The following is a 23796-nucleotide window of genomic DNA, read 5'->3' as shown; positions in this document are numbered from 1 at the left end:
TGGACCATATTGTTGAGTTAAAATGTCGGTTCCTCGACCATCGTGAATTTCCAAAATTCAAAATATTTTACCACAAAAATGTTGCAAACTTCATGAAGAAGACATGAAAAGAACTGTTGAAGTATTTACTCATGAATGGCCAGATGATATAAGAGGATGATGTTTTGATGATTTTTTAGCTGAGATGAGAATGTGGCGCAGGTTAAAATGTTACTCTTATTTCTTATAAAATCTTTATAGTTGTCAATGTTAAATAAACTATTGTTGCAGACATTGCTTGAGTATGTCAGATGAAAAACGGCCCAAAAACTTTATAGACGCCTTAAGTGTTTGCGATGCTTCTTTATATAAGACAGTTCATCGCTATATGCAAATCGGTGCGACACTGCCAGTATCTGTGGCTACAAGTGAGCGGTCTTTCTCATGTCTGCGCAGATTAAAGACTTATCTGCGAAGCAAAACCGGTGAAAAGCGGCTGAACGGCTTGATGTTACTTAACATCTACAAAGAAATAGACATCGATTATGACTTGAAATTTAAAATAAAAAAAAATAATATAACATATATTTATTGAAACCCCCCCCGAAATTTTTTTCTGCGTTCGCCCCTGCTCTCAACCATTACTGTGTGCGAGTAATATTGTCAGAGATGGAAGGGACCTACAGTTTATATAACGAATCCGAACGGTTAATTTGAGAAAGCACTTTTTCATGAAAAGGATTACTCTTGGAGAATTTGTCAATTCCTCGAAAAAGGCAGTACCAATGAAAAAAGTTAGGTCGCACAGGCAGGGATTGAACCCAAGACCCCTTGCATGACAGTCCACCGCACTTTATTTTTTGAATTCATTTTTATTAATTCAATCTTAAACCTGTCTTAAAGCTAGACAAAAATTAATAAAACTAGCCTAAATTACCATAACTTACAACTAGCTTACTGGTGCCATACGGAAACTGTAAGTTAAACAATAATACTTGCCTTTCGGCCCTTAGATCTATTTTACTTCAATTTAAATTTTACTTATTTTTGTATTTATTAGAAAATTTAAAAAAAACTAAAATCAAGGTTCTTTTTAAAAAATAAAAACCTAACAGAAAAACAATACTAAAACTTGGTAGAAATTTACTTTCAACTAAAATAGCTTTCCAAAAATTAAAAAGAGGTTGGGATGCGACCCACACTGATAACTTCCCATCCCGTCTGTCGATTTGTCTTGTTTAAAAGTATCAATTTTTACCAAACTTGCGTAGTATTTTTTGTAGATTTTATTTTGTATGAAAAAACGGGCTGTTGGATTTTTATATAAAAATTACTGAATATCGAAAACAATATTTTCTGTGAAATAAAATAAGTTTGAAGCCACTATTTCAAATTTTTAACTTCCATAGGATCTTATTGTAATGGGTTCGATTTGTCAAATTGAAAATTTTGACATTTCTTGACGTTTCAGGGTCCCTAGTGTCGAAATAAAAGATTTTTAGAAAGATCTCTGTGCGTGCGTGTGTACGTACGTTCGTACGTCCGTACGTTCGCGACGTTTTTTTCGTCCTCCGTAGCTCAAGAACCAGAAGAGATATCAACTTCAAATAAATTTCATAATACAGATAATAAGGCAAAAAGATGCAGAAAGGGTTCTCAAGAAAATTGCGTGGGTGGTTTTTTTACCATAGCAGTTTGAAAAAAAGGTGAAAATTTTGGTTAACCTTAAATATCTTACGAACCAAAAAGGCTAGAGCGACTTGAATTAAATTTTATATGATATATTGTAACGTGATACCAAACAGGTAAAGTTTTTGAAAAAAATCAGTACAACGGTTTTTTTTTATAAATCAACAAAAACTGAAAAAAAAAATTTGTCACCTCCAAAATTTTACGACTGCAATATGATTTTATCTCTAAAATAATTTTGTACAACGAAGAATAATGTTTTTGACATCTGATAAAATTTTGAAAAAAAATCGAATTGACAGTTTTCTTACAAAAAATAAAACTCTTTAAAAAAAAGCAATCCTGAAACTTGGTAAAAATTTACTTTCGGCTCAAATAGCTTTTCAAAAATTAAAAATATTGGCTTCAAACTTATTTTATTTCAACGAAAATATTGTTTTCAATCCAACAGTCCAACAGTCCGTTTTTTCATAAAAAATAAAATCTACAAAAAATACTACGCAAATTTGGTAAAAATTGATACGAGTACATATAGAAAAACTTTTAAGCAAGACAAATCGACAGACGGGACGGGAAGTTATCAGTGTGGGTCGCATCCCAGCCTCTTTTTGAAAAGATATTTGAGTCGAAAATCAAATTTTACCAACTTTTGTTTAATGATTTTTAGGTTTTTAATTTTTTGTACAAAAAACTGTGAATTAGATTTTTTTCAAAATTTTAATGAATGTTAACAACAATAGTTTTTGATATATAAAAGTAGTTTAAAGCCAATATCTACAATTTTTGAAAAGATATTTGGTCGAAAATCATTTTTTACCAACTTTTATTCATTTTTTTTTTTTAGGTTTTTATTTTTTGTAAAAAAACTGTCAATTTGATTGTTCTCAAGATTTTTCAAAATGTTAAAAACAATATTTCTTGTAAAATAAAATAAGTTTGAAGCTTAAATTTCAAGTTTTTGAAAAGGTATTTGAGTCGATATTCAATTTTTACTAACTTTGAGTATAATGTTTTTTTTAGATTTTTATAAAAGATTTTATAGATTAGATTTTATAAAAAAAACTGTCAATTCGATTTTGCTCAAAATTTTATGAGATGTCAAAAACATTATTCTTCGTTGCACAAAATTGTTTTGAAGATGAAATCATATTTAAATCGTAAAATTTTGGAGGTGAAAATTTTTTTTTCAGTTTTTTTGATTTATAAAGAATCCGTTTGATGGATTTTTTTTTCAAAAAATATACTTCTTCGATATCACGTTACAGTATATTATTAAAAAATTATTTCAAGTTTCTTGCGTTTTTGGTTCGTAAGATTTTTATTGTTAACCAAAATGTTCACCTTTTTTTTTAAACTGCTATGGTAAAAAAACCACCCACGCAATTTTCTTGAGAGCCCTTTCTGTATCTTTTTGCCTTATTATCTGTATAACAAAATGTATTAGAAGTCGATATCTCGTCTGGTTCTTGACCAATGGAGGACGAAAAAAACATCGCTAACGTACACACGCACGCACAGACATCTTTCTAAAAATCTTTTATTTCGACTCTAGGGACCTTGAAAAGTCGAGAAATGTCAAAATTTTCAATGTGACAAATCGGGCTCATAACAATAACTTCCTATGGGAAGTTAAAAATATTGGCTTCAATTTTTTTATTTCACAGAAAATAATGTTTTCGATATTCAGTAGTTTTTTTTATAAAAATACAACAGTCCGTTTTGTCATAATATAATAAATTCTACAAATGAAAAATATTGTTGGTAATTTAAAAATTTGTAAGAATAATTCAACTCAAAACTTTTTAACACAACATGAAAACCTTCAAACTTTGTAGCAAGACAAATCGATAGACGGGATGGGAAGTTATCAGTGTAGGTCACATCATAGCCTTTTTTCAAAAATTGAATTTCACAATAAAATTTCAATATTTCAATTCAAAAGAAAAATTACTCAAAATCTTAGAGTTAGGAAATACATTACTTTTACTCAACCAACTTTCGCCCTACACTTCAGACCTTTAAATTCTTTAATTGAATTCTTAAATCATTGTGTCTGTTTTCTGAGATCGAAATAACTGGTTAAGGAAATTGTAGGAGCAAACAAACATCCTACATTTGGACAATCTTACTATGACTTAATCTAAACGTGGTCAGTTTTTATTTTTCTCGAAAATACTTTTTCTAGGTTCCAAAAGCAACATGTTTATTGTTGAAGTTCACTTTTCTTAAAAACATTCTGTCTTGAATTTCAAAATAGATGTACAAGTATTTCTATCTTATACCTTTTACTTATTCTCCAAAAACAAAAGTAAAACATATAAATACATTTCTATTTTAAAATTACAAATAAATAACAGTCCAAAAATAATCTTAATCTAATAGAAAATTAATTATACAAAACTATTTGAGAAATTTTATTCTAATTTTTGTTTCAAAGCTAATTCAGCCATTTTCTCCGCCGCTCTAAATGATAACTTAACAAATAAATTTACAAATTTAACAATTAAAAAAACAACACAAAACAATATCACAAACACATCGAGACTGTTTTCCTCGAAGAAATTCATTGATTTCAAAGGACTTTGCATATGTTTGGCTCCTTGATGTCTTATCACATACTCAATCCAATAGACGGCATTTTGTCGTGCGGTCAAAGGTCGATCGCGGTAGACTCTTGAAAACTTTTGCACTGCATTTCTATATTTATCATTTTGCATTACTTCTAGCACAGTTTCTCTTAAAGAATCTTCTGATAGGATTCGATAGTCCAATACAATGCCATGTCCTTTATTTTGCATGATTGCAGCATTTTTAGGCTGATCCCCATAGACCGGCAGTGAAACCATTGGTACTTCGTGGTATTCTGATTCAGTTATGCTGCCTTTGCCACCGTGATTTATGAAAAGTTTAAGATTCCTGTGAGCTAGAATATCGTCCTGTGGAAGCCATTTTGAAACAAGGATATTTGTTGAATTCCCTGGCAGCTCCTTATCAGAATCAAATTTCCAGATAACATTATAAGGCAGGGATGAAAGCACTTTGTAGATGATGGTGGTGCTATTTGGTCCTAAATGATGTTCACGAACATTGGAGCCCAGACTGAACAAAATTGCACCTTTTTCAGACTTTTCTAGAAACCTTTCAATATCCTATGGAAAAAATAGTTTAAAATGAATTTCAATCCTCAAAAGATGAATGACTAACCTTAGGCAATGGATCAGGTTTATCCTTTATTTGAATTCCACCAATTTCAACCAGACCTGGAACTAAAGGCCTCACAGGACCCTCACTGAAATGATGATTGAACAGGATTAGGGATATATTTTCTTTCATCTCTGATAACGATCGATAACGGTCCGAAGGGAAGTTTTTCCTGAGAAAAAGGCATTAATCATGTGAAATTGATTAAATATCTCTGTCATAACTTACTCATAAAGCCTCTCAGAAAAAAAGTGCAATAACATGGTAAGAAGTCTCTCGGCAGTGCTGAGGAAAACATTTATTATCCTTCCAGAAATATCCATTGGATTTGATTCCATGAATGGTGAAAACGGCACAAATGACGTATGCGTTGGATTCCCAATCAACCGAGACACATGACCAAAAGGTTGAATGGGAAACGACACCACTACTGGACACTTAAAATGAGCTGCTATTCCCAAAGGCAGGTCATTGAAAGCGTAACCCAGAATCATCAAATCAAAATGATTATCCTCTTTCATGAAATTCACGAAATCTGGATCCGATGTAAATTCTGAATATTGGTTGATTATTTTCCTGATCAGCGAATACACTTTGAAGATTTTCAAATGAGCCGGTGTCGATTTGGCTTCATTTATAATGGCGTCCATGTCCTTTTGGGAGAGTTCTTCTTGCTTGAGAAATATGTGTCTATATCGAGGAGGTTTTGAATCAACTGCCTTCAAGGGGATCGATGTTATCACGGTGACATTATGACCACGTTCAACTAAAGCTCGAACTACGGCCATATGATGAATCACATTGGATGGACTGTGTGTCAGGAAAACACCAAGGATATTTGAAGCTTCTGACGTTTTCAAGAGTTGGATAAGAAGTATGAAAACTGTTAAACTGCTTTTTAATTGCAAATTCATTTTATATTTTATGTATGAATGGAATTTAAGGACAAAGTAAGCAGTCGGGATGGTTGTCCAATTTCAAATGTGGCTAAGAAGTTCTTTCCAGCAAATTTATCATTATTATATTGTTTGCACTTACAATGGTTTTCTATTTGCATTCTTAAGAGATAGTGTTGGTTTGAGACCTTGACATACACTAATAATCCAAATATCAATCCTGACATAAAAGTGTATAAAACAACAATATATTGGTGCTTGAACTACTTACGTATTCATCGAAGATTTAAGCTTTTTAAGTGTTTTTCAATTGCTTAGATCAAAAATACTTGAAATATTACAGTGCAGTTCTCTTGGTTAGACTTACGACAAAAAAAAAATAATGCAACAACATTTAAGATTGAATATAGCATTTTCTTCAATTTATGTCAAGTCAACTATTGGGTCTACATTTAAATTTCACACACTGTCAATTTAATCGAAATTAAGTACAATTTAAGTAAATGTTGTGCTCGTAATATTGAAACTTATCTGAACATATTAAAGGGGATAGAAATTCTTATCACAATGTAAACGATGACCAAATCAAACAATTCTTAACGATGGTCAAGACTTTAGCTTTTTTCACATTTAAAATTGTTTCTTAGATATTTTACCTAGAGTTAACCTGTCAAATTTACTTCATTGTTGATTATTAAGGCACACAAATTAATTCTATCCCTAATCAAGTAAACGAGACTGTAAAATTCTACTTTTGAACACTTTCCATAAATTGAATTTACAACTATCTCTGTGTATTATATCTGACTCTACACGAATTCAACGATTGATAGCGATCGTCACTTGCATATGATTTTTAATTCATGTGATTCCGCTCATGATCCTTCCTATCAGCGATAAAATCGAATCTAAAGTAACAATAAAATTTCATATCATCTAATCACTCTTGTGACAATGTCTTTTTTTTCCTTCGATTATCACGATATTTGGTTTTTGAATTTTGATAATCGTTGTTATTAATAATTAATATTGCAGCTACCAAATTTATGTGAATGAAATTTGTAAAATAATAAAACTGATAAGATATTTAATTTAATTACTTTATGTTATGTAGATTGTGGAACTTATTCTGAACCCATTCAAATTGCAGTATTTAAACCGATTGGTTTTGGAGGTTGCTTTTTGTTTTGTTTAATTGCTGAAGCTGATTGCTCTCGGTAATTTGAATTTGTTATTATTGCAGTTCTTTTCTAGTTTTAATTTTTAGATTGCTGAAAATTCGAAAATTAAAATGTTTATAAACACATATTTTCAAATAACTAAGTTTCAAAAGAAGTTATTATAGTCGGCCTGATTTGTAGAGTTGAACATTTTGACATTTCTGGGTCACAAGAATCTAAATGAAAGACCTTAAGAGAGATGTATTTGTGGGCGTTCGCACCGTTCCATTGCAACGAAGTATAATATTTTCAGAAAAATCGAAAAACCACTACTTTATTTTTCTTTAATTGATTTTTGACTTGAATATCTTGGTAACAAGATATAATATAATTTAATGAAAATTATCTACTGTCTTGAACATTTATTGACATTTTTGAAAAAAATCAAACAGCCGGTTTTTATTATAAAAATAAGCATCTTCAAAAAATTCTACAAAAATGATTTGCAAAATTTTCGGTATTTTTGTAATAAAAAATAAAAACTTTAAAAAAAATGCTACTAAAATTGGTTAAAATTGGTTTTCGACTAAAATCCTATTAACTTAAAACAGATTTTAAAATTAAACTTATTGTTTCATATAAGAGTTGTTGCGGATGTACAAATTTTGACATCATGTGGATTTTTTGAGACTCACATCCGCGGATGCGTATGCGGATGCGGATTTTAGAATTTATTACATAAAAACAATTTTAAGTCCGTAAATAAAGGAAAATTGTATTGATATCTTTGCGTTTAATAATTATATTTAAAAATGATTGAGTTACATTTAATAAAAAGAGGCTGGGATGCGACCCACACTGATAACTTCCCATCCCGTCTGTCGATTTGTCTTGCTTAAAAGTTTGTCTTTATGTACTCGTATCAATTTTTACCAAATTTGCGTACTCTTTTTGTAGATTTTATTTTTTATATGAAAAAACGGACTGTTGGATTTTTATATTAAAATTACTGAATATCGAAAACAATATTATTTTGTGAAATAAAATAAGTTTCAAGCCAATATTTTTAAGTTTTGAAAAGCTGTTTGAGCCGAAAGTAAATTTTTACCAAGTAAAACTTGGTATTGTTTTATTTTAGAGTTTTATTTTTTGTAAAAAAAAACTGTCAATTCGATTTTTTAAAAATTTTACCAACAATATTTCTTATGAGATAAAATTACTTTAAAGCCAATACTTAAAATTTTTAAAGAGATATTTGAGTCGAAAATCAATTTTTACCAACTTTTATACATTTTTTTTAGGTTTTTATTTTTTGTAAAAAAACTGTCAATTCGATTTTTTTCAAACTTTAATTGAATGTTGACAGCAAGATTTTTTGAAAGATAAAAGTAAATTAAAGCCAATATCTCAAAGTTTTGAAAAGATATTTGAGTCGAAAATCAATTTTTATCAACTTTTATAAATTATTTTTTTTAGGTTTTTATTTTTTGTAAAAAACTATCAATTCAATTTTTTTCAAACTTTAATTGTATGTTGACAACAAGATTTTTTGAAAGTTAAAAGATAATTAAAGCCAATATCTCAAAGTTTTGAAAAGATATTTGAGTCAAAAATCAATTTTTACCAACTTTTATAAATTATTTTTTTTAGGTTTTTAGTTTTTGTAAAGAAAACTATCAATCCGATTTTTTTCAAACTTTAACTGAATGTTGACAACAAGATGTTTTGAAAGATAAAAGTAAATTAAAGCCAATATCTCAAAGTTTTGAAAAGATATTTGAGTCGAAAATCAATTTTTACCCACTTTTATACATTTTTTTTTTAGGTTTTTATTTTTTGTAAAAAAAACCGTCAATTCGATTTTTTTCAAACTTTAACTGAATGTTGACAACAAGATGTTTTGAAAGATAAAAGTAAATTAAAGCCAATATCTCAAAGTTTTGAAAAGATATTTGAGTCGAAAATCAATTTTTACCAACTTTTATAATTTTTTTTTGTAGGTTTTAGTTTTATGTAAAAAAACTGTCAATTCGATTTTTTTCAAACTTTAACTGAATGTTGACAACAAGATTTTTTGAAAGATAAAAGTAAATAAAAGCCAATATCTCAAAGTTTTGAAAATATATTTGAGTCGAAAATCAATTTTTACCAACTTTTATAAATTTTTTGTTTAGGTTTTTATTTTTTGTAAAAAAAACTGTCAATTCGATTTTTTTCAAACTTTAATTGTATGTTGACAACAAAATTTTTTGAAAGATAAAAGTAAATTAAAGCCAATATCTCAAAGTTTTGAAAAGATATTCGAGTCGAAAATCAATTTTTACCAACTTTTATAAATTTTTTTTTTAGGTTTTTATTTTTTGTAAAAAAAACTGTCAATTCGATTTTTCTCAAAATTTTTCAGAATGTTGAAAACAATATTTCTTATAAGATAAAATAAAATTGAAGCCTTAATTTCAAGTTTTTGAAAAGATATTTGAATTGATATTCAATTTTTACGAACTTTGAATAATGTTTTTTTTTTGATTTTTATTTTTTATAAAAAACTGTCAATTAGATTTTTCTCAAAATCTTATCAGATGTCAAAAACATTATTCTTCGTTGCACAAAATTGTTTTAGAGATAAAATCATATTTCAGTCGTAAAATTTTGGAGGTGACAAATTTTTTTTTTCAGTTTTATTGATTTAAAAAAAAAACCGTTATATTGATTTTTTTCAAAAAAATATACCTGTTTGGTATCACGTTACAATCTATTATATAAAATTTAATTCAAGTCTTTAGCGTTTTTGGTTCGTAAGATATTTAGGGTTAACCAAAATTTTCACCATTTTTTCAAACTGCTATAGTAAAAAAACCACCCACGCAATTTTCTTGAGAGCCCTTTCTGCATCTTTCTGCCTTATTATCTGTATAACAAAATTTATTTGAAGTCGATATCTCTTCTGGTTCTTGAGCTATGGACAACGAAAAAAACGTCGCGAACGTACGGACGTACAAACGTACGTACACACGCACGCACAGACATCTTTCTAAAAATCTTTTATTTCGACTCTAGGGACCTTGAAACGTCGAGAAATGTCAAAATTTTCAATTTGACAAATCGTACCCATTACAATAACTTCCTATGGGAAGTTAAAAAGCAAGATTGCAGCCTTCTCAGACTGTTATCTGTTTCTTTGTGGATCGTATATTAATCCAACTCCGCTTAATAGTTGTTCGCTGGGAACACTGGCTTTTGGAAGTGATAAATATCTCAGTGCAACTTTGGAGAGCCTATTAAAGTCTGTTTGATGGACTTCCTACCAATCATGTGGATTATTATCCAATTCTAGTCTTTTTTTATTTCGGTAACATGCTAACTCCCTTCGGGAAAGTGCTTCGTGACTAGAGTTATCAGTTTCTCCTTCACCTTCGTCTTCAGTTGATGAAGCTACTGTTTTATGTTTACAAAAAAAATATCATACCTGCATCTTCTTTCTTTTTTTTTAAAAGATTTTCATTGTTGGCGCTCTCAAATAAAAGAAACTCTTCTGGGTGCTTTGACTTCAAGTGGTTTTTCAACGAAGAAGTTTTACGACATATTTTGGATTCGGACTTGTCAGGATCATTTTTATTTAAATTAAAATGGATCCTAAATCTGCTTTTTGTTGTTGGCGGCATGGCATTTATGTTTATTTAATGTTTATTTATTTATTTGTATCAATTTTTCAATTAATATATAAAAATAAACTGTATCCTCTGGCCACTTAGCAAGAGCTTTTATATCCTCAAATCTGTGAATAATCCGCAATTGCGGCTGCGAATATTCGCAACATCGCAAAACTAACTTGTAGTATTTTTTAAAGAAAAATTCAAGTGACAACTTTTCTTACAAAAGACAATTTTTTTACGAAAACAACAAAAAATAACTAAAAACTAGTGGTTTTCGATTCAAGAATTGTTAGACCAAAGAAAAATATCGAGTGTTTTGCTAATAATCTTCGGGGTTGTAAATTGTTTAGTAAATAAAATGCACGACTGGATAACACAAACTTGCACATAATTAAAATGAGGCTGGGAAGCGACCCACACTGATATCTTCCCATCCTGTCTGTCGATTTGTCTTGCTAAAAAGTTTGTAGGTTTTCGTGTTGTAAGAAAGTTGTCAGTTAAATTATTCTTAAAAATTTTAGAATTACCAATTATATTTCGCATACAATGAAATTATTATTTTTTTAACGAGCTTTTTAGTCGAAAACCAATTTTTACCAATTTTAGTACCAAGCATTTCATAAATTTTTATAAATCGGATGATTTTTATAAAAAAAACTATTGAATATCGAAAGCAATGAGTCTAAAGTAAATTTTTAGCAAGTTTTTAGTACTGTTTTTTTTAGGTTCTTAGTTTGTGTATAAAAAAACTGTCAACTATATTTTTCTTAAAACTTTACCAAATATTTAAAATGTTATTCTTCGTTGCACAAAATTGTTTGGAGATAAAACAAATTTGTATTCGTAAAATTTTCCTGTTGACAAATTTTTGTTTCAGTTTTTTTATGTATACAAAAATTTTAATTGGATTTGTTTCTAAAAATATACTGGTTTGGTATCACGTTACAATATATTATAAAAAATTTTACTCAAGTCTCTAGCGTTTTTGGTTCGTAAGATATTTAGGGTAAACCAAAATGTTCACCTTTTTTTTAAACTGCTATTGTAAAAAAAAACAACCAACCAATTTTCTTGATAGCACCTTCTGCATTATTATCTGTATAACAAAATTTATTCGAAGTCTATATCTCTTCTGGTTCTTTAGCTATGGACGACGAAAAAAACGTCGCGAACGTACGGACGTACGTACACACGCACGCACAGACATCGCTCTAAAGGTTTTTTATTTCGACTCTAGGAACTTTGAAACGTCGTTCAATTTGAAGTTAATAGCAATTATGTGGTTTACCCTTATGGAGCAAGGCCTAGTTAAGAAAAAATATTTTAGAAAAAATTAAATCTTAAAGGAATGAGAACCAGAGGCTGGAATGCGACCCACACTAATAACTTACCATTCCGTCTTTTGGCTTTAACAAAATATTCATAACATTAATTTGTGTGAAATAAATAATTTGAAGTCAATATAGTTTGATTACAAAATTTAGTTTTACTAACGATATTTTTAGACGACAACCAATGTTTACCATTTTACGTACCATTTTTTAAAATTTTTCATTTCTAATATAAACAAATACATGTCTTTCGTTAACAATATCTTAAGTTAAAAACAAAATTTAGCACAAAATTAAATAATTTCAAAAGAAAATACCTCAATTTATTTTCTTTTAGATGAAATTTTTTTGAAGTCAATATTTTTAATAATTAAAAAGATATTCAAGTCGTAAATCAATTTTTACCAACTTTACCAAGCATAGTAATGCTTTTTTAGGTTATATTTACTCTGGAATTAATATCATTTTCTATTCATAAAAAGTTTTGAGTTGTTTTGATTTATAAAATTATTAATAATAGAACAACAAAAGAATAGTTTATTATTTTTAAGTCTTTCAGATAATTAGTTCGAATTTATTATTGATTTTAAATACTTACCAACAAAATTCAGTTTTTCCAAAACCGTTTTGCTTTTAAAATTTTACTGTCAAAAACTAAAATTTCTAGCGAAACAAAAATTTAAGAATTCTCATTTAATAAAACCAAACAAATAAATAAGAATTTAAAATATTTCGGTTTCTAAAATTAACATGTTTACGTTAATATTTTCTCTTCAGCGATTATTTGAAACAATTTTGTGGGTTCACTTGAAAATTTGTCTGTTACTTTCTATTCAAAATTCATTTGATTCTTGAAACACTGTGTAAGTGAAGCCATTAACTCTAGACAAATTGGAACCCAATTTTGTTTTAATAAAAATCTATCAATTTATTAATGCTTAAGCTTTTTCAGTTATTAACAAAAATTTTCTGCATAGATTATTACGATTGTAGACTGAATTTTGCGTTAGAAAATGAACTGTAATTTTGTTGGTTAAAATTTTACAAACATTGATATCAAAAACAACATTCATGCAATAATATTGGGGTTTTTTGTCTGCTAATTTAGTGCCCGGCTTGGTTTAAAAACCCCTTCCCCCTCAAACTTGTGGTGATCCAAACTTTGGGTCAAGGTGGAACAACTACAGCTTAACTCTCACTATATTTATATACTAATGATAAGGATGCTCTTTATGGACTCTTAGTTTCGCGGGATTCCAGATTGGTTTTAAAAGACATTACCCTCTAAATTATTGAAATTTTTGACATTTTAACGATGCGGTTATTTAGAAACATTTTTGGGTTATTTAGCTCGCGGAACAAATTCAAAGCTAATTTAGCGCTATAGTCCTAGCTTGGTTCAAAAGTACATTCCAAAAGTGATTTTCACACCAACAAATTTTGAAATTTTCACATACAAAAATCGAAGATTAATTTTTGCGCTCCGAAAGTAGTCTAAGTTAGTCCAGTTTTTAAATTTGGCAATTTATGGCTTTACCACAAAATTTAAAGCTCAAAATAAAAATTCTGTCTAAAAATTCTAAACCTGAAACGGTTTTTAAATAAAGGCTGGGGTGCAACCCACACTAGAGGTATAGGTGATTATTATTATTATTATTACTTTTTTGATTTTTATTTTTAAAATTATATAAGTTCGGTATCACGTCACAATTTATAATATTTCATAACATTTTGGACAAACCAACTACTTAATAGGTTTGAGTGTCCTTTCTGCATATTTCTACATTATTATCTGTATAACGAAATTTATTTCATGTCGATTTGTTCTTAAGATATCAAAAAATCAAATGGGGTGGCGCAACAGTCCGTTGTGAACCAGGGCCTAGTGACTTACAACTCTCAACCATTCCTGTGTGCGAGTACTGTTGTCAGGAATGGAAGGGACCTACAATTTAAGGCCGAATCCGAACGGCTAGTTTGAGAAAGCACTTTTTCATGACAAGAATTACTCTTGAAGGATTTGTCAATTCCTCGCAAGAGGCAGTACCCGCGAAAATTAATTTTTTTTAAATTAAGGTGGCACAGGCAGGGATTGAACCCAAGACCCCTTGCATGACAGTCCAACGCACTAACCATCATGCTACGGGCTGCTGCGGTTCTTAAGATATGGACGACGAAAAAAACTTCCCGAAAGTACGACCACGCAAACATCTCTCTAAAAATATTTTATTAAGATTATATGGACTTCATGGTCCATCGCCGAAAAATGTTAATCATTTTCAATTCGAACAATCCCATTACAATAACTTCCTATGGGAATTAAACAAACTATTGATGGGCTAATTTAACTCTGTTTTTAGTCTAATTAAGTGCTATAATCCCGGCTCGGTTTAGAACATCTTCCACTTTAAACATTTTGAAATTTCATGAACCTGACGACATTTCAAAAAGTATCGTAGATTGGTTTTTGTGCTCAATTTGTTAAAAATCGATTTTCGATTCGAATTAGTACCTGAAAAAAACGAAATAATGTTTCTTAGTGGTACCCTACTGAAAATGTTCACATTTGGTATTGAAATAAATCAAGCTAAAAAAATAATTTTTAAAGAAAATTTTTCAAAAACTCGAAGTTCCAATTTTTGAAATTTGTATGGGGGCTATTTTTATTTTTGGTCTAAGAAATATGAAAACAATAATGCCTAATGCGAGTCTGCTTCTGACCTTAATTTCCATATCTGAGCTCAATCGACCCAATGGCTTATATTGTTGGGGCGAAGACACGAACTCACAGGACCCACTTTTTTAAACTTCTCTTCCATGTCGGAAAAAAGAAATTGAAGACTAATTAACCTTTACATTTATTTAATGACTTAAGATTTTAAGTAAGAAAACTGATTTTAAAAAAATATTTCTAGGTGAAAAAAGCTCACAATGAAAATTTAAGAGATTACCGTGGGAAAAAGCTGAACAAATTTTATGTTAGCTTAAAACTTTACTAAATATTTTATTGACTTCTCGAGAGAAATTAATTTTTTTAACTTCTTGAACTTGAATGTTTTTCAAAGTCTTAAAAGTAATTGTTGTAAATTATAACAGTTTTAAAATAACAAATATTAATTTTCAGGCAAATTATAATCTCAGACACCTATCATTAGTTTCATTTTCATGAGTATAATTTGTCATTTTGATTTTTTATATTTTTTAATTCTAATCACTACTTCTTGATCTCGTTGAATTTTAAATACTTTGAATTTAAACTGTTAAAACTTTTATCATTGTTATAACTTTTTGCTGTATTTGTGTTAATGGAGAAGTCGATAAAAAGGCTGTATGATAAGGCTGAAATGATAAAGTAAGGCATACTCTAGGGAGTCTAAATGACTAAGTTTTGAATATTGCACTTACTTTAACTTTTAAATTATTTTTCTTTAATTTCATTGAGTTAACTTTAAGGAACCGTTTTTATAAGATCACGTTATTTTACGGATATATTTAATGATTTAAATCTAAAATATCTTGTTCCTATGTGTCAATCTTTACTTACCTTCTTTATGGTCTATAAAGGATTGAAATTTTAAATACAACCAAAATATCTTCGTATAAATTATATAAAATCATGGGTAGGTATAATGTACATTGTCAAACAATGCTAGGAAATTCCAAATATACCGTTAAAATGCTGTTGTTTGTCAATAATTGGAACATATGAAAGACTTCTATCGCCTGAGTGGTTTAGTTCACATAAACAATGCATAAGTTTTCTGGTACAGAAGTCTCATGTTTGTGTTTCCAATCAAGTTTTCAATTTATCGGATGGCTTCGTTATTTTGGGGTTTCATTCATATCGGGTATATTTTAGATGTGCTGCAGCTGGCACCACCAAGAAGTACCTATATACAATCCTAATTTCATCTCTAGCCCGTCTTTCGAGTTCCAACACAGTGCTTACTGCTTATAGGTACATGTATCGATTTTACTCCCCAGATGAGATAAACATATCAATATGAATTGCTGTTTGCAATTTCGGTTAGCCCAAAGTCACAATTTGGAATCCGAATGTGCAAAGGCGAAGAAGAATGTTCTGTATCTGTATCCTCCCCAAAAAACAAAATCCAATCTGTACGACTATTTGGCAATTTGAACCGACATAGCTCTTGAAAATATCTGTATGAAGAATACTTGACTCGACTCAACTATGACTACAAAAATAATTGCGTCCTTCTCATCTTTTTTTTGTTTCTTTTGCTTACAGGGAAACGGTCTGCCATTCACTGACTCGGATGTCTCAATTTTCGAGGCGTTTGCTATTTTCTGCGGACTTGGTATCCATAACACGCAAATGTACGAGAACGCATGCAAATTAATGGCCAAGCAGAAAGTCGCCCTCGAATGTCTTTCGTATCATGCCACTGCTAGTCAGGAGCAAACAAACCAATTGGTTCAGGACACTGTGGCCAGTGCTGAGGACTATAGCTTGTACAGTTTTAAGTTTATCGGTGAGTATTGGACTTAATGGATGTTTGTTTTTTTTTTTGTTTGTTTTTATTGCCGGACAAAGCGATTTAGGGATGATTGTGTCATTTAAATTGCAGATTTCGATCTCAAGGACGACGACACGTGTAAGGCGGTACTGAGGATGTTCTTGCAGTGTAATTTGGTCCAACAGTTTCAGATACCCTATGATGTAGGTTCTTTTTTTGCTTTTATGTTAATTTAAGTCGTTTTTCAGCTTGTGATGGGTTCAAGTGAGTGTTTACAATTTCTTTTTTTTGTTGATAAAATTTAAAGGTCCTTTGTCGATGGGTGCTAAGTGTTCGCAAGAATTACCGTCCTGTTAAGTATCACAATTGGCGACACGCCTTGAATGTGTCCCAAACCATGTTTGCCATGCTCAAGACTGGCAAAATGGAACGCTTTATGACTGATTTAGAGATATTAGGTTTACTGGTGGCTTGTTTGTGCCACGACTTGGATCATCGTGGAACGAATAATGCGTTTCAGACGAAAACCGAGAGTCCTTTGGCGATATTGTACACGACCAGCACGATGGAGCATCATCATTTCGATCAGTGTGTTATGATATTAAATTCCGAGGGGAATAATATTTTTCAGGTATGTTTGAAAGGGTTTTTAATAAATACTTTTATTTATTTAGATAAATAATAAAAATTGTATGTTCTTTAAATTAATTTCAGGCGCTTTCTCCTGACGATTATCGATCGGTTATGAAAACAGTTGAAAATGCCATTCTTTCAACGGATTTGGCAATGTACTTTAAAAAACGAAACAACTTTATTGAATTGGTTGAAAACGGAGAATTCGATTGGCAGAGTGAAGAGAAAAAGGAATGTGAGTAACTCTTTAAAATAAAACATTTAAAAAGCACGTGGGAAGGGGACAGGATTAAGCATTTTATGGCTCTTATTTTTACAATTTTTAAAAATATAAAGTCAAATACAAGAGTGGTGCTATTTACTAGTTTGAAAAAAAAAATGAATTCGATCTTAATTATCTTGATTTAAATAAAATTGTAAAAGACTTTAAGGTTCTGTATACGTTTAAAAATAGCAAAATCATATCCTTAACTTAGCAGTTAAATTTTGCGATAAAATATTTTAATGAAAAATGTCCGAAAAGTGTGATGGCATTTTTAATGTTGTTTTTTCTCCAAACATAATGATCCTTAAAAATCATCTAAGACTTTGAAGTGGTTTCCTAGAATTTTTATTATGAGCAAATCGAAATTCACTCGTTCTGTCATTTCTTTTAAAGACTTATAAGGCTCAGCTTATAAAACGCCATCTTAATAAGTTAAGACATTTCCCAGATAGAGTGAGAAAAATTTTAGTGAGAACAAAGTTAGAGCAAAATATGAGTTTCCAATTTTTAATCAAATTAATTTTAAAGTTCACACGAAAAAATTCAAAAAATTTAATGAAAAATAATTTCCGAAAAACGAATTCACAAGAAAACCTTGCACAAATCTTATCAAATCACGAAACGTGGAAAACTAATTTTGGTTGAAATTGTTTAGATCGTTAAAGAAAAATTCTCCTAGGAAAGTGTTGCATTTTTGAGTTAGAGCAGGGCATGTATAGAGGAGGTAAACATCTGTTTCCTAATCTTTCTCATCCATACAGCTTCTGGAAAAGTAATTTGAGATTACGACTAACCGTTAGGCGTGCTTTAATATTAGACAGTGCCCGGTTATGATACCCATTCTCCAGCCTATAACCGATCTTCTTAAGGATAGTTGATGTTGATATTTGCCTTCTTCATAGCGTTGTGATTGGTATGCCAGCATTAACCAGAAGTGGTAAAATGGGTTGTACTGTACCATTTCTGGTGACAAGACTACTTTTATCGCCAACAGTTAGTCCTGGAACACGCTACAATAATTGGGAACGCAGAATGAGAAAGTTAATTTCAGTCGTTCGTTTTTGTCGTTTTTTTTTATCCATCTGTGTAAAAGTGTATTGTTTATTTTTCCAGGAATACCCTGTTCTCCCAGAAAGATCTGGAAGTTATAGAAATCTGGAAGTTTCTGTAGAATTGCAGTTGGTGGATGCTGTAGTCTGTATTCTTTGGAATTGATTCTAAATACTCGTACTAAGGAATTATGGAGTGGCCAAAGTTGCTGTAAGCCCACGGCAATGAAGCTTTGAGGTGAATAGCAGGGCTTAAAAGTATTTGTTTGCTAAGTATATCAAGAGGTGTTGGGTAGCGTGCCCAGTGCAACAGATGGGGTCGTGCGAACCGATCTGCTTATATAGGCTTTTTAAATAAGGGCGGGAAGATGTTGTCAATGTAAATCGTAGCAGTGTGGCACCTAGCCCCGTCCTGCTGGAACCACATGTCGTCTAAATTCATATGGTTCAATTTGGGCCACAAGAAATTAGTTATCATCGTAATGCAGCGCTCGCTGTTGACGGTTGTTGACCGCCTTGCTAACGTCGTTTTCAAAAAAGTACGGACCAATTACGCCACCAGCCAAACAGTTATTTTTAAGGATGCATAATCTCCCTGTTGAACCTCTCGTGGGTTATGTTTATCCCATATACCGCAATTTAGCTTGTTTACACAGCCATTCATCCAAAAATGCGCCTAGTCACTAAAAATGATTGTTGGGCCAAAATAAGGGTCCTCTTTCAAACGATTTGAAGCCCAATCAGAGAAAAAAAGCATTGCCTATGATAATGAACTTCGACCCATGCGTCAGTTGGACCTTGTACGTGTGTAGGTCAGAGCCCCGACGCAAAATTCATTAAGTTGAAGCCTGCGAAAGGCCAAGTTTTTGTGCACGGCGAGTAGACTGCCGCGGGTTCTGCTGTACACTTTCACAGACCGCGTCGATGTTTCCCTTGCGTTCCTTGAACGTAAGGGTGTTGGCTGATTGTTTGCTGTACGATTTGTTAAAAAAGTTGTCAATTGAATTATATATAAAAAAAATTTAAATTAATCATAATGTTTTTCATATGATGAAATAGTTTGATTTCAAAATCTATTTTTGTTGACGAGATTTTTAGTCGTTAACAAATTTTTACCAATAGTAGCATTCCTTAAAATTTTCTTATTTTCTTAAAAGTTTTTATTTCTTATATAAACAAATACAAAATGGATGAATGAAATGAATTTGAAGTCAATAACTTCTATTTTTCACGTGATATCGAGAACCGAACATCGTTTTACGAAATGTTCTTACTGTTTTTTTAAGATTTAATTTTATTTTTCTCATAAGATAAAATTAGATTCAAGCCAAAATCTCAAAGTTTATTGAAAGGATATTTAAGTCGAAAATAAATTTTTATCAACTTGTGTTAATTTTTGTTTGGTTTTTAATTCTTTGTAAAAAAAAACTGGCGATTCGATTTTTCTCAAAGTGTTACTGAATATTGACAACAACATTTAAAAAAAAAATTAGCTTAAAACAATATCTTAAAGTCTTGAAAAGTTATTTGAGTTTTTATTTTTTATAAAACAAACTATCAATTTGATTTTTCTCAAAATTTTACCAGATGTTAAAAACCTTATTTTTCGGTTTTGGAGATGAAATCATTTCTTATTCGTAAAAATTTCGAGATGACAATTTTTTTCAGTTTTTTTTATTTATAAAAAAACCGTTAATTGGATTTTTTTTCCAAAAATATACTGGTTTGGTATCACGTTACAATATAACTCAATTTTATAGCGGTTTTGATTTGTGAGATATTTAGGGTAACTAAAATGTTCACCTTTTTTTAAACTGTTATGGTAAAAAACCACCCACTCTATTTTCTTGAGAGCCTTTTTTGCATCTTTCTGCATTATTATCTGTATAACAAAATTTATTTGAAGTCGATATCTCTACTTGTTCTTGAGCTATGGACGACTAAAAAAAAAGTTTCGAACGTACAGGCATCTTTCTAAAAACCTTTTATTTCGACACTAGGTACCTTGAAACGTCGAGAAATGTCAAATTTTCTATTTGACAAATCGGACCGATTACAATAACTTCCTATGGAAAGATAAAAATATAAGGAAGGTGAACCCAATAAATTGGCAAATTGCAAAAATTCAACAGAATTTTTGAAATTGGTCTGGGACTTAAATGACAGGAAATTTGCTGTTCCCAAAAATCTAAGGCACTAAAAATTTGGTATTATTTGTCACCTCGATTCACAAGTGAAGAAATTATTCTCTAAATTCACTAGTTAAACCTTAATAAAGTTATTGAAGGAGATATGGGAATTAAGGAATCTTAAGATGCAATTTAACTCTAAAATGTATCCATAATTTTACCATAAAAAAAGAATCAGTGATGAAATCTTCAAAAAATAGTGGAATTTCTTTTCCTAACGCAACGTAGGAGATTTTTGAAACGATTCTACACAAGCGGTGCACAACCTGGACAGTAACAGAGAAAGTTTGAAAAAAACTGGCTTTAGACGATTGGTAATAATTTCATTCTTAGTCGTCTAAAGGAGAGCTTTAGCTTGCAATTTAAGAACCTGTATTTATTTTTTCCCAACGTCAAAGCAACTTTTGACACAATTAACCGGGTAGCTTTATTTTATAAGTTGTATGGTTTTGGAGATACACTCAAATTCGGTTTTACAAATTAACTCAGTGTGGAATAGTGCAGAACTTTCTGACTAACTCGCAACAATAATAGGAGTGAGGCAAGGTTGCACATTTCGCTTTTCATCAATGACCTTACCTTCCTGGTCGATTTCACAGGAGTTTGTATCAAAGCTTTATTATTTGCGGATGATGTAGTTATGTTTGCTTATTCTAAAAAAAAACTGCAAAAAGCTAAAGCTGGTATTAATTGCTTGTGGAAAAGATTTTTAAAAACGCAAACATTGCGCACAGCAGCAAATTCAAAAAGTTTGAAGCAGTTGCTGAAAATAAACTTCTGTATGGCTGTCTAGTGTGGGGTTGCAAAAATTTTAAAATTGTAGAAAAACTCTAACACTTTAAGATAATATTTCGCCTACTATCGAATACGCCCAATAACGTTATCATGTTAGAAACGGGACTTGTTCTCTTTTCAATAAAACACTTAAACTGCACGCTGACTATCTTATGAATGCCATCAAGATGCCTCAGTCCCGTTTTGTTAGGAAGGTGGTTCTTAAAGCTAAGATAATTAAAGCTTTTACACAGAGTTGTCAAGTCTCGCGAAAACTGTATTCTCCATTTTACTTTAAATATTGACAACATAGAAAATTGTAAGGACATCCTGTTCGAAGTAATATCACGAAGTATAGTTCCGGATATGTGCAGAGCCAATGTATTTTAAAATATACATTTCACACTTTTTAGAATCTAAAAAATATAACAAGTTGGAACAAGGTGAACATTTTTGTTAATCCTAAATATCTCTCGAACAAATAAAGCTAAAAACTCGAATTAAATTTTATATTTGTATACGAGTATTAACGTTTTTTTCATAAATCAAAAACAAAAGTTTGCCATCTTGAATATTTCGGGGACAAAAAATGAATTTTAATATTTGGGAAAAATCGAATTCACAGTTTGTTTTATTAAAAATAAAGCACCCGAAAAAATCTCTACAGTAAATTTCACAACAAGATGCAATCAAATTTACAACTAACTGTTTATTTGTATATTCAACAGAATTTGTGATCAAATTCACAATTATTTGTTAGTTTTAAAGATTTGCTATCATTTTTATAACAAAATTGTGAAAATTATCCCAGTTTCTTGTTGTAGAATTTTAAATAGCATACTGATTTGTTCTGTTGTGTTTTGTGCCAAGAAATACGTGTTTGTATTTAAAAAAATGATTCAGCTTGCTATAGTAGGTTGCGACGACTCTGTTTCCTTAGTGAACTTTTCATAAATCATATTTCCAACTTTCCTTAGCAAATCTTTGAATTTTAACTTCATGGCTTCATTATTATCGGTGGTTGATACCAAAAATAGCGGTGCTATACCTGTTTCTAAGTATAACATATAATTTGGTGAACTACCAGCCAGCTTGAAAGTATTCGGTATAAAAAACCAAGACATTTTTCCACATCCTCAAAGGAAATATATGCCCAATAGGGCTCCGTAGAAGAGAATTGATAATGCAGCTGTACAAAAGATTTGATACTTTTCTCCATGTGATATGTTTTTCCTTTCAATACAACTTATCCACATAGAACACATAGCTCGTTTAGCTTCAGTTAGTTTGTATTGAAGATGCTTATTTAAGGTTTGATTAGAAGCAATTAAGACTCCTAGGTACTTGTACTATTGGTTCCTCGTCAAACGTCCACTTTTCACACATCGAAAACCTGCCACCCCCCCCCCCCTTCTCATAATCATAATTTTCGACTTGGCAAGATTAACCTATAAATTCCAGGTTTTGCAGTACCGTTCGAGTCGGTTTATCATTAGCTGCATCCCGTTTATAGTCTCCGATGGCCGATAGGAAGACTAAATCATCTGCAAACATTAAGTCTGGTATGTTTTTTCCACTCATAACAATTCCCCCTGTTACACTATCGACAATGTCGATTATGTACAAAACAAAAAATAAAGTACTAAGAACACAACCTTGTTTAACGCCCATTGACGTTTCAAACTCGTCTGAGAGGAATTTACTATCCCATACCTTTGAAAGCTGCCGGCATGCAGCTTTTTGCCTCTCTTTTTATAGATGTATCAATATTTACCAAAGAGAAAATTTGTTCTATCGTTGAATAGATTTTTCTTAAACCAGCTTAAAATTCTGCTTGTTTTCGACCCACTCGCTTAACCAGTTGAATAGTATTGCTCCAAATAACTGCCACTACATTGAGAAATTAAATGCCTCTGTAATTATTCGGATCTTCAGGATCTCCTTTCTTGTGTAGTGGGAAAATGATTGCTCTTCTAAAACTTCCCGGAAAATCACCTGTCTTAAAAAGTCTGTTGTACTCCACGGTTAGAAAGTTTTAAAATTCGGGTATTAGATTTTTAAAACATTCAAAGGGCATTCTATCCTTTCTCTATAACCAATTCTACCTCAGAGAGCGTGATAGGAGCTTCTAATAATTCCTCAAATATGTATGGTGCCGCATACTGAAGCGATGTTGATATTTGTGCTGTGTTGAGAAGATTCAAGCAATGCATTTTAACTCTTCTATATTGATAACTGTGCAGGTCATGTTTTTTCCACTTACATGCCTAACTGCTTTCCGAAACTCCGCTAAAGATTTTGTTTTGTTTATTGCCTCAATATTTCTCCGATCCATTTCGCTTTTTTTTCTTATATAGCAATTTGAAGTGACAATTGTTGGTCGTTCTTTCTAGTTTCAAAAAAGCAAAAGACGTATTTCTAGCTCTCAAACATTCAATGTCGAACCATTTTTGATTCTGTCCTAAAACTTTTCTTCTTGATGTTGTTTGTTGTAAT

The 23796-nt window shown here is 30.8% G+C and overlaps 2 protein-coding genes across 4 annotated transcripts in view; one reads left to right on the top strand and one right to left on the bottom strand.

Annotated features, from left to right (window-relative positions):
- LOC129952671 (cGMP-specific 3',5'-cyclic phosphodiesterase) overlaps positions 1–23796 on the top strand; it is a 196998-nt gene that overhangs the window by 154830 nt on the left and 18372 nt on the right. For all 3 annotated transcript variants that reach the window (XM_056065428.1, XM_056065435.1, XM_056065445.1), the window contains exons 7-10: positions 16162–16405; positions 16502–16593; positions 16698–17021; positions 17105–17258. In XM_056065428.1, the coding sequence (XP_055921403.1) occupies positions 16162–16405; positions 16502–16593; positions 16698–17021; positions 17105–17258 (814 nt within the window). The remainder of the gene's footprint in view (positions 1–16161; positions 16406–16501; positions 16594–16697; positions 17022–17104; positions 17259–23796) is intronic.
- On the bottom strand, positions 4056–5915 carry LOC129952701 (UDP-glucosyltransferase 2-like). The gene is made up of 3 exons (XM_056065479.1): positions 5098–5915; positions 4873–5041; positions 4056–4817 (listed from the first exon to the last, which is right to left on the bottom strand). The coding sequence occupies exons 1-3, from the start codon at positions 5781–5783 to the stop codon at positions 4083–4085; spliced, it is 1590 nt and encodes a 529-aa protein (XP_055921454.1). The 5' UTR covers positions 5784–5915; the 3' UTR covers positions 4056–4082.

This window comes from Eupeodes corollae, chromosome 1 (genome assembly GCF_945859685.1).
Source record: "Eupeodes corollae chromosome 1, idEupCoro1.1, whole genome shotgun sequence".
NCBI classification, from domain to species: domain Eukaryota; kingdom Metazoa; phylum Arthropoda; class Insecta; order Diptera; family Syrphidae; genus Eupeodes; species Eupeodes corollae.
Note: the sequence above shows the minus strand (reverse complement) of the source record. Positions and strands in the feature narration are given on the sequence as shown.

Excerpts from the sequence above, each read along its gene's own strand:
- LOC129952701 (XM_056065479.1), bottom strand. The coding sequence starts at position 5,783 with ATGAATTTGCAATTAAAAAGCAGTTTAACAGTTTTCATACTTCTTATC. Across the intron at positions 5,042-5,097 it reads TTTTCTGAGAGGCTTTATGA|GAAAAACTTCCCTTCGGACC; the intron begins GTAAGTTATGAC and ends CCTTTTTCTCAG. Across the intron at positions 4,818-4,872 it reads AACCTGATCCATTGCCTAAG|GATATTGAAAGGTTTCTAGA; the intron begins GTTAGTCATTCA and ends TTTTTTCCATAG.